At 38.8% G+C, this 11,352-nt stretch overlaps 2 protein-coding genes and 1 long non-coding RNA gene across 7 annotated transcripts in view; 2 read left to right on the top strand and 1 right to left on the bottom strand.

The window, feature by feature from the left end:
• Window positions 1-69: 69 nt before the first annotated feature.
• On the top strand, window positions 70-3,068 carry g6pc1a.1 (glucose-6-phosphatase catalytic subunit 1a, tandem duplicate 1). The gene is made up of 5 exons (XM_058405416.1): window positions 70-287; window positions 366-475; window positions 1,019-1,124; window positions 1,457-1,572; window positions 1,674-3,068. Exons 1-5 carry the CDS (start codon window positions 70-72, stop codon window positions 2,177-2,179), a joined length of 1,056 nt encoding a protein of 351 aa, XP_058261399.1. The 3' UTR covers window positions 2,180-3,068.
• A 924-nt stretch (window positions 3,069-3,992) lies between these two features.
• On the top strand, window positions 3,993-9,991 carry LOC131363217 (uncharacterized). 2 transcript variants are annotated; one of them, XR_009206292.1, is made up of 3 exons: window positions 3,993-4,504; window positions 4,641-4,875; window positions 8,064-9,406. It is a non-coding gene; the product is annotated as an uncharacterized LOC131363217 (long non-coding RNA). The 2 variants fall into 2 exon arrangements; XR_009206291.1 differs by lacking the exon at window positions 3,993-4,504 and adding an exon at window positions 9,413-9,991 and having other exon boundaries at window positions 4,743-4,875; window positions 8,064-8,296.
• ptges3l (prostaglandin E synthase 3 like) overlaps window positions 4,783-11,352 on the bottom strand; it is a 7,641-nt gene continuing 1,071 nt past the window's right edge. Inside the window, exons 2-8 of one of the 4 annotated variants that reach the window (XM_058405537.1) lie at window positions 10,947-11,060; window positions 9,999-10,065; window positions 7,649-7,747; window positions 7,030-7,119; window positions 6,819-6,878; window positions 6,706-6,733; window positions 4,783-5,405 (exon numbers count right to left, since the gene is read on the bottom strand). In XM_058405537.1, coding sequence (XP_058261520.1) covers window positions 6,725-6,733; window positions 6,819-6,878; window positions 7,030-7,119; window positions 7,649-7,747; window positions 9,999-10,065; window positions 10,947-11,060 — 439 coding nt within the window. In that variant the 3' untranslated portion in view covers window positions 4,783-5,405; window positions 6,706-6,724. Of the gene's footprint in view, window positions 5,406-5,762; window positions 6,879-7,029; window positions 7,120-7,648; window positions 7,748-9,998; window positions 10,066-10,946; window positions 11,061-11,352 lie in introns of those variants that run through there. The other 3 variants (XM_058405536.1, XR_009206290.1, XM_058405535.1) reach the window with 3 other exon arrangements.

The raw sequence follows: 11,352 nt of genomic DNA, 5'->3' as shown, positions 1-11,352 counted from the left end.
ATCGATGCTTCAATCCCCATCATCGGTGCGTCAGTGGTTGTGCTGGGCTAAGCAGCCTGTCACTGAGTCATGGATCTGCTCCATAGCTGGGGGGTGAGTCTGGCAGTCTATTTGCAGACAGAGTACATTGCCTATGAGAGTTGGTTTCAGCTGATTTCCTATATTGCGGACCTCCACACCACCTTCTTCATCTTCTTCCCCATCTGGTTCCACCTGAAAAGGGACGTTGGCATCAAGCTCATCTGGGTGGGTGTGGTGGGGGACTGGCTTAACCTGGTGCTGAAATGGTAAGAAGTTCTGAAAATTGTGTTTTAGAATATTGTTCAAACTGTTCTCGGCGTCTCAGTGAGCATTCGGTTTTGCAGGGTTCTTTTTGGAGAAAGGCCTTACTGGTGGGTTCATGAGACCAGGTTTTATGGCACTGACTCAGCACCAGCTCTGAGGCAGCTTCCCATCACGTGCGAGACCGGACCAGGTATAATGCATGCCACGCTCTGCAACTGTTGTGATTACTGTAATATATCTTCGATCATATCGATTCTTATTGCGTGATCAGTCTAATTTTCTTCTTGTAAACGGTTACGCAACCGAGATGGTAATAAACGTACTGCATGATGTCTTTCTTGTCTTGGGTTATCTTAATACACCTAAGGACTACCTTTGAAATCAGCCCATTGATAGGAATAAATCTTTGACCTGGATTAAACTGGTATGGTTGGATGACTTGAAAACACTCCTTCCTTCTCCTACTTTGGCTCTTTGCATGGCTCTGATCTTATCTTGTGGTCATGTTGTTTACTATTAGGCATTGCCTTGATTATTTGCTAAGAGATAGTAACTGTCTGAAGTAACTGTCCATTCACAACTTTTGCATCACTGTCTGCATGTAGGCACTCATGTTGTCATTTGCATGACCTTATGTTGAGCCCTCATCTGAATAAACAGAATAAGAAACGTGTTTAAAACCTTAGCTGGTGGCTCATGCCTGAGAGACGTGTGCTTGCTTCTTTCTTTTAAGGAAGTCCTTCTGGTCATGCAATGGGCTCTGCTGCAGTGGCGTATGCGATGGTCACGTCATTGCTAGCCATTGCTGCTCAGAGAAAACCTCCTGCTTTGCTTTATTGGTGAGTTTTTACACAAATCAGGCTTATATACAGCCTGTATATACTTTATTACTACAGTCAGACCTCAGCATAATACAGAGATAACATCTGCAAGGGTTGTGTGTCGCTGTTGCATACAAGTGCTTCTGTAACGATGATGGCAAAATTCATGACATGACTCCACAAAGTGTAATGAATCATCTCATCCAGGTGACCTCTGCTTACTCTGAAATTACGTAATGGTTTTTTTTTTTGGGAATTCAGCCAAACATCTCTGCATGAAGTATGCAGAAGTCTTAAGTAGAAATGTTTAATACTGTATAGAACAATTCTGAGACATTGTCTACCTCCAGGCTTTTACAGATGGTGTTATGGATGCTGTTGGGGCTGGTGGAGCTGTTAGTCTGCATGTCTCGTGTTTATGTTGCTGCCCACTTCCCCCACCAGGTTGTATGTGGAGTGATCTCAGGTGGGACATTTCCCCATTGCTTGTTCTTTGGCAGCATCTATGCTGAATTACCCAAGTGGCTTTGACCTATCATTAAACAAACTCTTGTCTCTTGATGCTAGGTATCATTGTAGCTGAAATATTCTCAAGACAGCAATGGATTTATAACACCAGCCTGCAGAGGTACTTCAACATCACTCTGTTCCTGACCGTTTTCGCCGTGGGATTTTATGTTCTTTTGAAGGCTGTGGGTGTGGATCTGCTGTGGACTCTGGAAAAAGCTCAGAAATGGTGCGTGAACCCGGCCTGGGTCCACATGGACACCACTCCATTCGCCAGCCTGATGCGTAACATGGGCACCTTGTTCGGTCTGGGCCTGGGCCTGCACTCACCGCTCTATACCGAGAGCAAGAGTAGCCCCAGCGCCCCCTTCAGGATGGGCTCTATTGCCCTGTCATTAGCTCTTCTTCAGCTCCTGGACTTTTTGACCTTCCCATCAGATAACCACACAATCTTTTACATTCTGTCATTCGTAAAGAGTGCCGTTGCTCTTTTAGTTCCTACCATACTCGTTCCTAGAGGTTTGTCCTTGTTTTTACAAGAACAGAAAGTTGAAAAAGCATCATAGATAGCTATTTCAGATGTTCACGATGGTGAGTGATAAATGCTCTCAGTCTGAAGGTCAGTACATTGGATTATGTTCAACAAAGCTCAGGTTCTTCTCCAGCATCAGGCTTCACACTTCCATGTTTTGCTGAAGATATATACCTCTAGTGCTTGAGAACCATTCAGCCAAGCCCATTCTGAAATCTTCTGACATCTCAAACCCTTGATTTTCTGTAAAGAACTTAAAATTTCAGCTGAAGGTCTTCTGCACCAACTGCTAGATTTTAAGAATCTATTAATGACCAGTTATAGAGTGGTTTATTTCAGTTGAATCCATTGTTGCAGTTGTTGGGGAATCTCCGTCCTGATCTTCTGAATGAGTCTGGTCCATTCACTACAACTGGACTCTTTTCAAAAAACATGTCCAAAGGTCCTTCTATCAGCTCTTGTACTCTGAACTACTCGCCGGAGACAGCACTCTATACGTGTGGGATCGTACAATGCCGAGTTACTAATTGCCGTGCAGGTCGTCCTGGTGAAGACTTCAGAGATTATGAATGTCATAAAACTTAAATGATCTGTGCATTTAAGAGCAGAAGTAAATACAGGTGTTCTAAAGAGAAATCCTGACCGCACCGTTTGGTGATTTCCCCCACTCTCACACAATTAATCAACCTGTTAACCTGTTAAATAATAACTAATGACTTTAATCAGCTTTGAGCATTAAAATCACCAATCTGTGCTGAAACCCTAACCGAAGCCATCCTTTATGCTCGGATGGATCTTTTTGCTTTCTGTACTAATTACATATTTTTATGTTGTATATTAAACCGAACCATTCACAAAATTCTTTCATTCATGTCATGTATGCTTGCAAGAGGACACCATACACACACACACACACACACACACATTCACACACTCCTAGCAGCATTTTCGTTCATCCAGTCCACCTATTGGCGTGTTTATGGGAGATGGCACAAACCACTGAAGCTTTAAAGAAACACAAATAAATTGGTTCTCTGTACAAGTTTTCTTTCCAGAGCTTCGCTATAAAATTGTAAATGTTTTTTGATGGTCAATGAACAATTCCTGAATTATTATCAGGAATAATTACTGAATAAAAATCATAGATATATGTCCAGATTTTTTGACTAGTAGAAACTGCAGAGTGTGAATTAGTAAAGTCAAGTACTAAACAGTACAGATTTCTACAGATAATATATAGTACGCTACATAAAACATTAAAAATAGATCATGTACCATCCTAAATCATATTAAATGGGGGCGTGGGGTCAGGAAACCCCATTCCACTTGCATATTTACAGAGGGAATATAGCATCTAGTTTCAGTATGAGTTTAATAATTAATGCTCTCCTGCAAGCATGTTGAGGCGCTTAGGATTGGAGTATTATTATAGTATACAATAGCTTTACTATATAATGGGCTTCCAACAATGAAATGAAATTAAATAAAAGTACATTAAATTAAATAAAAGTTAAATAAAATATCAAAATGAAATAAAAGAAAAGTAAAATTAAATTAAATAAAATGAAACAAAGAATGGAAAGTAAAATAAATTAAATGAAATTTAATTTAAGTAAAATAAACAGAAAATGAAATAAAGTAAAATAAAATACAATTAAATTATAATACAATAAAAGTAAATGAAATAAAATAAAATGAAATTAATTAATTAAATTAGAATAGAACAAAAGTAAAGTAAAATAAAATACAATTAAATTAAATTTAAGTAAAATAAATAAAAGTAAAATGAAATAAAACAAAAGTAAAGTAAAATAAAATAAAAATAAAAAAAAAGAATAAATAAACAGAACAACCACAGTATACTTATTTATACTGAATAAATGAGATATTGGTCATTACTATTGTAAACTCAGTGTTTTTAAAAGGAATCTTTACTTTGCACAAAATCCAAATACTTCCACTTGTTTTGCACAATGCAAACCCCCTTCCCTCAGCACATTCTCCTACAGAGCACCAGAATTAAACATTAACAGCCTTGTTGTTCTCTTTTAGCCCTTCACCTCCACTGCAGCTCGTGAGCAGGACATTTTGTTTGTGCTACCAGAAGACCTGAGGATCAGCACCGTGTGACATCACAGAATGTGCAAACAAGCTTATCGCTGTTTTTCTATTCCTGCGTGAAGGTTGTGTGCAAAATGGGAGTCAGACAGAGGGGGTTTTCTGAATTCTGAATTTTCTGTATTTTTATTGGCTCAGGTCTGAGAATATAATGCAAGACAGAAGCAGGGTCAGTAAACAGAGGCCCTAGTGATTTATATTACTAGAGAAATGCACAGTCTAAGAAGGTGAAGAAGGTCTTGTGAGTGTCCAGATCGGTCATCCATGTGTTGCTATTTCCCTCTGACGTACACACACCCTCTGACGCAGATTGTATCCTTATCGTTTTTTATCTCTGCTTTTTTCCTTTGTCACATCTCCGGCTCCTCTGTGCTCAGGTACTGGAAGTCTGTCGAGTTAGTGGGTTAGTGGAGATTAATTAATGACTGCATTAACATGGGGGGGTACACATTAACGTCCACCCTGCATCTGCGAGAGCTGACGTAATCGGAAGAGTGATGTGACGTCTCTATAAAAGCTAAGAAAGGTCAGTTGAGCAACAGCGGTCCATGTGGGACATCACTGGATGCTGAGCACGTTGTTAAGGATGTTAGAACACTTCTTTATTCAATGGTATGTTTGCTCTTTTAGCATTATTTTTCTTTTATAGTGACCAGGGATGTGAAACAATACAGGGAAGGAAAAGAAAAAAATATTCTTTTGGAAAACATGGACAAAATCGCTTTCAATTTGTCCAGCTTATTGATTTTAAAAAGTGGTTAATAATGTTTTTGTTTTTTTTATTATCATTATTTTTGTAGCTAAACCTAAACTAGAATTAATAGAATTAGTAGAATTAATTGTTTATTATTTACGGGTTTTTTTTTTTAAAAATCTGTGTAAAAAGTATTTTCTTTCCATTCCACAAGCAGAAAAATATTTAAATCTTTTTTAATTTAATTATTAATAATTATTATTATATTTACCAGAATATTTTCTGCTAATGTTAAAAAATATTTATTTTTTCCCTATACCCGAGGCTTCCTATAAGCAGAGTAAGCTCATATATAATACACAAAGAACCTTTTTTTTTATAAAAATCGCTCCTTTACAAAAAAAATAATAATTTTTTAAATGGGCGTGGCCTGTTGGAGCAGAAATATCTGGAACAAAACAAAAAAAAAAGGGAAAAAATAAATAAATAAATTATTTCTGATCTCTGATAGTAACCGTAAGAGTAAAAGTGCAGAATGTTTACGAATGACTTTTTACTATTTATAGACATTTATTACACAAGACATTGTCGTAGAAAAGAAAAAAAAGAACAAATTGTTCAGATATTGTAGAACACTAATAACAGTGATTAGTTAACCAAAAATAAATGAAATAAAAGTAATATCAATTATACCACAGCGCTGTTGAATTCTCCAATCTGACTGGTTTATACAGAATATACAGGTTTATTTACTGCAATTAGTCTGATCTATTAGAATAAAAAAAAATTACCAGGAGTTTTATGCTTTTTCTTTCTTTTTTTTTTTAGATTAAAAATGTGGGAAGTTTCATTTTGCATTATTTGGATGGAGTCTTTATACACCGATCAGGTATAACATTGTGAGCAGTGCCAGGTCTTCATATGGATTTGATTATCAGACAATACACATGACTGTGTATTGTGTACACAACACTGTAATCTCTCTCTCTCTCTCTCTCTCTCTCTCTGTCTCTCTCTCTGTGTATATATATCAGGTATAACACTGTGAGCACTGACCGGTGAAGTGAATAAGACTGATGATCTCCTCATCATGGCACCTGTTAGTGGGTGGGATATATTAGGCAGCAGGTGAACATTTTGTCCTCAAAGTTGATGTTAGAAGCAGGAAAAATGGACAAGCGTAAGGATTTGAGTGAGTTTGACCAAAAGGGACAAATTGTGATGGCTAGACCACTGGATCAGAGCATCTCCAAAACTGCAGCTCTTGTGGGGTGTTCCCGGTCTGCAGTGGTCAGTATCTATCAAAAGTGGTCCAAGGAAGGAACAGTGGTGAACCGGAGACAGGGTCATGGACGGTCAAGGCTCATTGATGCACGTGGGGAGAGAAGGCTGACCCGTGTGATCCGATCCAACAGACGAGCTACTGTTGATCAAACTGCTGAAGAAGTTAATGCTGGTTCTGATAGAAAGGGGTCAGAACACACAGTGCAGGACGGGTCAGGGCTGTTCTGGCAGCACCAACACAAGGTTAGGCAGGTGGTCATAATGTTATGCCTGATCAGTGTAGACGAACCAGGATGTTCCTCTAAATGTAACTCTAAATGGGTCAATTAGTCAGCTGTTTTTTTTCCTGAGTCTTGTAGAGAGTGAAAAATCTGTAAGAAAGAAAAGTATGGAACTTTTGTTAGTATGCAAAAATAAAAGTGTGTTAGACATTAAGAAGATTTTTTTCCGGTGAAGAGCTTTACCTCGGGAAGGCAGAGTCTCTCAGTCGCTCTGTGGAAGTAATTGTGTTATTTTTAGATTTCTTTGTTTTATATAAAAACTTCTAGCAATCGAATAAAAAAACCAGTGCACTTACATCAAAGTCGAGGTCATCCATGCTCGGGGGCTCTCCTTTCTGTTTCATATCAGACAGCATCTATGTTTAAATTAAAAACAAAATTCGAATGAACACATATTCAGTTCAGTATTTATGTCCTGAGATTCGAGGCATTAATTATGGAAAGTCTCTAAATCCTTTAGATAAAATGCCCGAGTTTGTGCGAGCAGCGACGAGGAAGTGTACTCACATCCATGTACTGCTCGAACTCGGCCTGGCCGTCTTCCTCCTCGTGTTCCCAGTCTCTCCAGTTATCGAAGTCTACCGATAGCCAGGCTGGCTGTGTGGATCAGGACAGCAACACAGACATCAGCTTATAATGGACATTCTTCAATACTGATCTGTTTCATGAAAACTCACTTCTACCCAATACACACTTACTACCTTTACTCTGGTGCTGTTTAAGGCTTTTCACACTACATCCCTAAACACTTCTTACTTGCATATTTCTGTAAGTATACAACTGCTTTTAATAATGGCTTGTCCCACACAAATAATGTCACCATGTCAACCTTCTTGCCTGTTTCAAGTCTCCTGAGAATTTCCATTTGAGCACAGAGAGAGACCTTTGTTTACTTGGGTACATTAGCATCATTGCTTACTGCTCCATCCTCATCTCAGAACTCCGAGTGTGATTCCTTCCTTTATCCGGAGTCAAAAGCAGGATTTTGAACGACGATAACTCCAGGGTTAAGTGTAGTGTGAAAAGTTTTAGCAAGCACTTTCTCAGAGGTCACGATCAAACCAGGACACTAATGACTCCCACAGTGTGCCACGTCTTCACCATAGCAAAAAAGAATTCTCTTTACCTTAGCTGTGTCTTTAGTGAGACGAGGCCAGGCGACATTGTCCTTCATTTTTCTTATCAGAACATTAATGGTCCGGTCAAGTACCTTCTCCCTGGAATCCTAAAACATTAAAAAGAAATTTGTTATAGAGGAAATTATGCCTTTTTGTCCTGCTTAACAGTACCAGGTTGTCTCGAATAATATTTCTGATCCTTTTAACACTACATGACTAAATAAATTCTTCATTCTGATTGGTTAAAGGTTATTAATTAGTGTTCTATAACCTCATGGTTGAGAAAACAGTTGAATCAGAAAACGACACACTCTGTCTCCGTCCACTTCCTGTAACCACCTTCATCAAATTCAAGACCTGGTCTGGATCAGCACAACCCCCTCATTCAACACTCTTCTTTATGTTCCCTCCTACAACCACCAGATCCCGGTAACGCTTACTCAGCAAGGCATGTGATCCCTTTCCAGAACTTTCCAACTGACTGCGTCTCAGTGGAGGATGAACTTCCAGCCTCAGCAGAATCTGAAGACCCACCTCTTCCATGAACACTTAACTCACCACCCCAACTAGCTCTTACCCCTCTCTTACCCATCTGTGGATTTTGCTCCTCTGTAACTCAATTAAAAATCTTGTATGGTTGCAGTAGCTCCTCATTTGTAAGTTACTTTAGATTAAAATTAAAAGATTTCACATTCTCATTTGTAAATGTCCGTGTGTGTGTGTAGGAAGGGTGGGGTAATGCTTGGTAAAAGTCCATTAGAAGACTGTTTTTCAGCCACGTTCTTCTTGTTTCTGGACTCCTGTAGCATCTACATGATGGTAGGAGTCTGAATAAGCTGTGGTATTATTATAATAAGCTATTGTTACAGACTCTCCTGATAACCTTGACCTTCCAGGGGAATCAAAGCATAACCAGATGTGGGGGACACAGTGGACAGGGTACACACACATCACTGGGCACAATCACACACACTATGCGAATCAGTGCAGGCCTGGGGGACGAAACCAGAAAATAGAGAAAACTGGAAGAAAACCCCAAAGGCACAAGGGATCAAACCCCCAACCTAGCTTTACCTGAACTAATCAACTTCAGTTAGGCTGATAACTCTAGAGATGCTAGCAGGATTAACAAGCTAATTCTCAAGGCTGGCTCTATCATTGGACACAAACTGGAGATGTTTGAATCATTAAGGAACAGGAGGTCACTGAACAAACTGGACAATCCATCTCACCTACTCTACAACACACTACAGAGTGAGAGTAGCTGATTCTCCAAAAGACTGGGGTTTTTACAGAGAATATGTAACCATACGTTATCATACACACCATTCACAATAACATTGTACAATAGTTCACCTGTGTGTGACCGGTGATAACACTCTCACACTGCACTATTACAACCATTAACACTTTTCTAGACTCTCAAGGTTTTTCATATTCATTATATATTGATATAGTTTACACATGTGTACTGTGATGTAAATGCAGGAGAATATGTAGGCATGCAGTCCCAGTCCCAGTTCAGGTTATTTGGGTCTTTTGCTGGTATATGTCATGCTCCTGGCTGGCTCGCCACTAAAATATGGTTAAATCCACAACTGTGTTTCATATCTGCACTACTACCTTTAATTTCACTTATTATATTCTAAATTTAAGGTTTCTTATATTTTAGTGTGTGTGTGTGTGTGCTGTATCTTGTAACTGACTAAGCTGCTGTAACACAAGGATTTCCCTTGTGGGATCAATAAAGTCTATCTATCTATCTGTTACAGTAGACATGCTGTATGTAAGGCTACATCACACCACCTCCAACCATACACCACCTGGTGTTTTATTCCTCACTGGCTTCATCAACTGCTTCATCACGCAGCAATGAAGCAGCCTGGCTTATGCGATCCTGCAGGGTCCTAAAGTCCAACCGCACCGTCACTGTTTACTATACATGCTATGTTTTGGTCACATCTGGTCTAACATCTGGTCTTTTAGTTCAGAGAGCCAAATAAAACAGGAATAACATCAACATCCTTGCGACAGTTGTTGTTTTTGGCTGCATGTTGTTCCTGGTTTACTTATCTACATATTTACTTAATGTAAAATGCACACTTTCATGTGCTTGGCCTGTAGTTTCCATTTTATTTCAATGGAATTTTTTCAATAAATTAAAATAAATTTTGAAATAAAACAGCAGATTCTCTGACTTTTGGATGTGCTCAGGACAAGCAGTTGAAACCATGCTGCAAAAAATAAAATAAAATAAAATAAAATAAATAAAAAATAAAACAAGATATATATACAGCACTTGGACTGATGTGAACCTAAGTGAATTTTGTATTTTTCACGTGAGGTTTGTGATCTTACACTTTTGTGAACACGATCATAAAATTCGATCTCGTTATAGATGTTGTTGTCGTCGTCATCTTTGCAGCTGCAACACAAAAGAGGTAAAGGAATGAATTATTAATAATGTTCGTAAATATTTAAGATCAGAAGTTGCCATGCGTAAGTATTCACCCCCTAAAACCTGTCCGGGTTTTTGTCGGGTTACAAACAGTGAAGTATTCTTAATTATTTACGAATCAACAGACTTCAGAGATATGAGAAAGGAGCAGAGCTTCATCTTCCAGACTGGAGATGTTAAAAAAAATGTGTTTTAATGTCTCAATCGAAGCCCTAGACATCAATCCGTTTGGCAAATCTTGAAAACTGCCTTTTAAAAACTCCATCCAATCCGACAGAGCTCCAGGATCAGAGGATTTGCAGCTGGAATTGTAGCCAGTGATTGTTCTACACTCTTAAAAAAAAAAAAAGAGGTTCTGTGTGGTTCTGTACCCATCCAGTAGAACATCTTCCCTCAAAAATGGTTCTGTGTAAAAGCCTTGTTGTTGTTTTTGTTGAAATAAATTTATATTGTGTTTTATTTGAATTTTATTGTGTTTTCATGCCTACATTTTCAAAGAAGAAGAAGAAGGAGAAGAAAAAGAAGTGCATTTCCTTCTTTTCAAAGTACCCTTCAGAAAGGTTCTAGAGAAAGAACCATTTCAGGGTTCCGTGTATATGAAGCGAGAGACAGAAGCATTTCGAGTGAACTGTTGTGTAGATCAGAGTCAGAGCCAGGAGAGTTTTATGTTTAAATTAGAGCAGAGGAAACCAGAACAGTTGGACAGGTCACTTAAAAGAGATTTAAATCCAAAACAAGTTGTTCTATAACTAATGTCCACTCTAATGTAATGTGTTAGGGGAAAGTTCTGGAATAAAGGGGGGGGGTGAATACTTATGCACGGCACTCTGTAAGCAATGACTTCTCACCTTAGGATCATTTTAGTGTCCTGGATGTCCACCTGAACGTTTGTCGCCTTCTGAACCAGGAAGTTTACAGTGACATACTTTTTGCGGTCAAACCACAGCGTTTTTGCCGGTTGGCTTTAGGAAGAGAGAGAGAGAGGGAGAGAGAGAGAGAGAGAGAGAGAGAGAGAGAAAGACAGAGAGAGAGAGACAGAGAGAGAGAGAGAGAGACAAAGACAGAGAGAGAGAGAGACAGAGAGAGAGAGAGAGAGAGAGAGAGAGACAAAGACAGAGAGAGGGAGGGACAGAGAGAGAGAGAGAGACAAAGACAGAGAGACAGAGAGAGGGAGGGACAGAGAGAGAGAGAGAGACAGACAAAGACAGAGAGAGAGAGGGAAAGAGAAATGTCAAGATTTACATTCAAACAAAA

Source organism: Hemibagrus wyckioides, linkage group LG13 (genome assembly GCF_019097595.1).
Source record: "Hemibagrus wyckioides isolate EC202008001 linkage group LG13, SWU_Hwy_1.0, whole genome shotgun sequence".
NCBI lineage: Eukaryota > Metazoa > Chordata > Actinopteri > Siluriformes > Bagridae > Hemibagrus > Hemibagrus wyckioides.
This window is presented reverse-complemented; position numbering and strand designations above follow the sequence as displayed.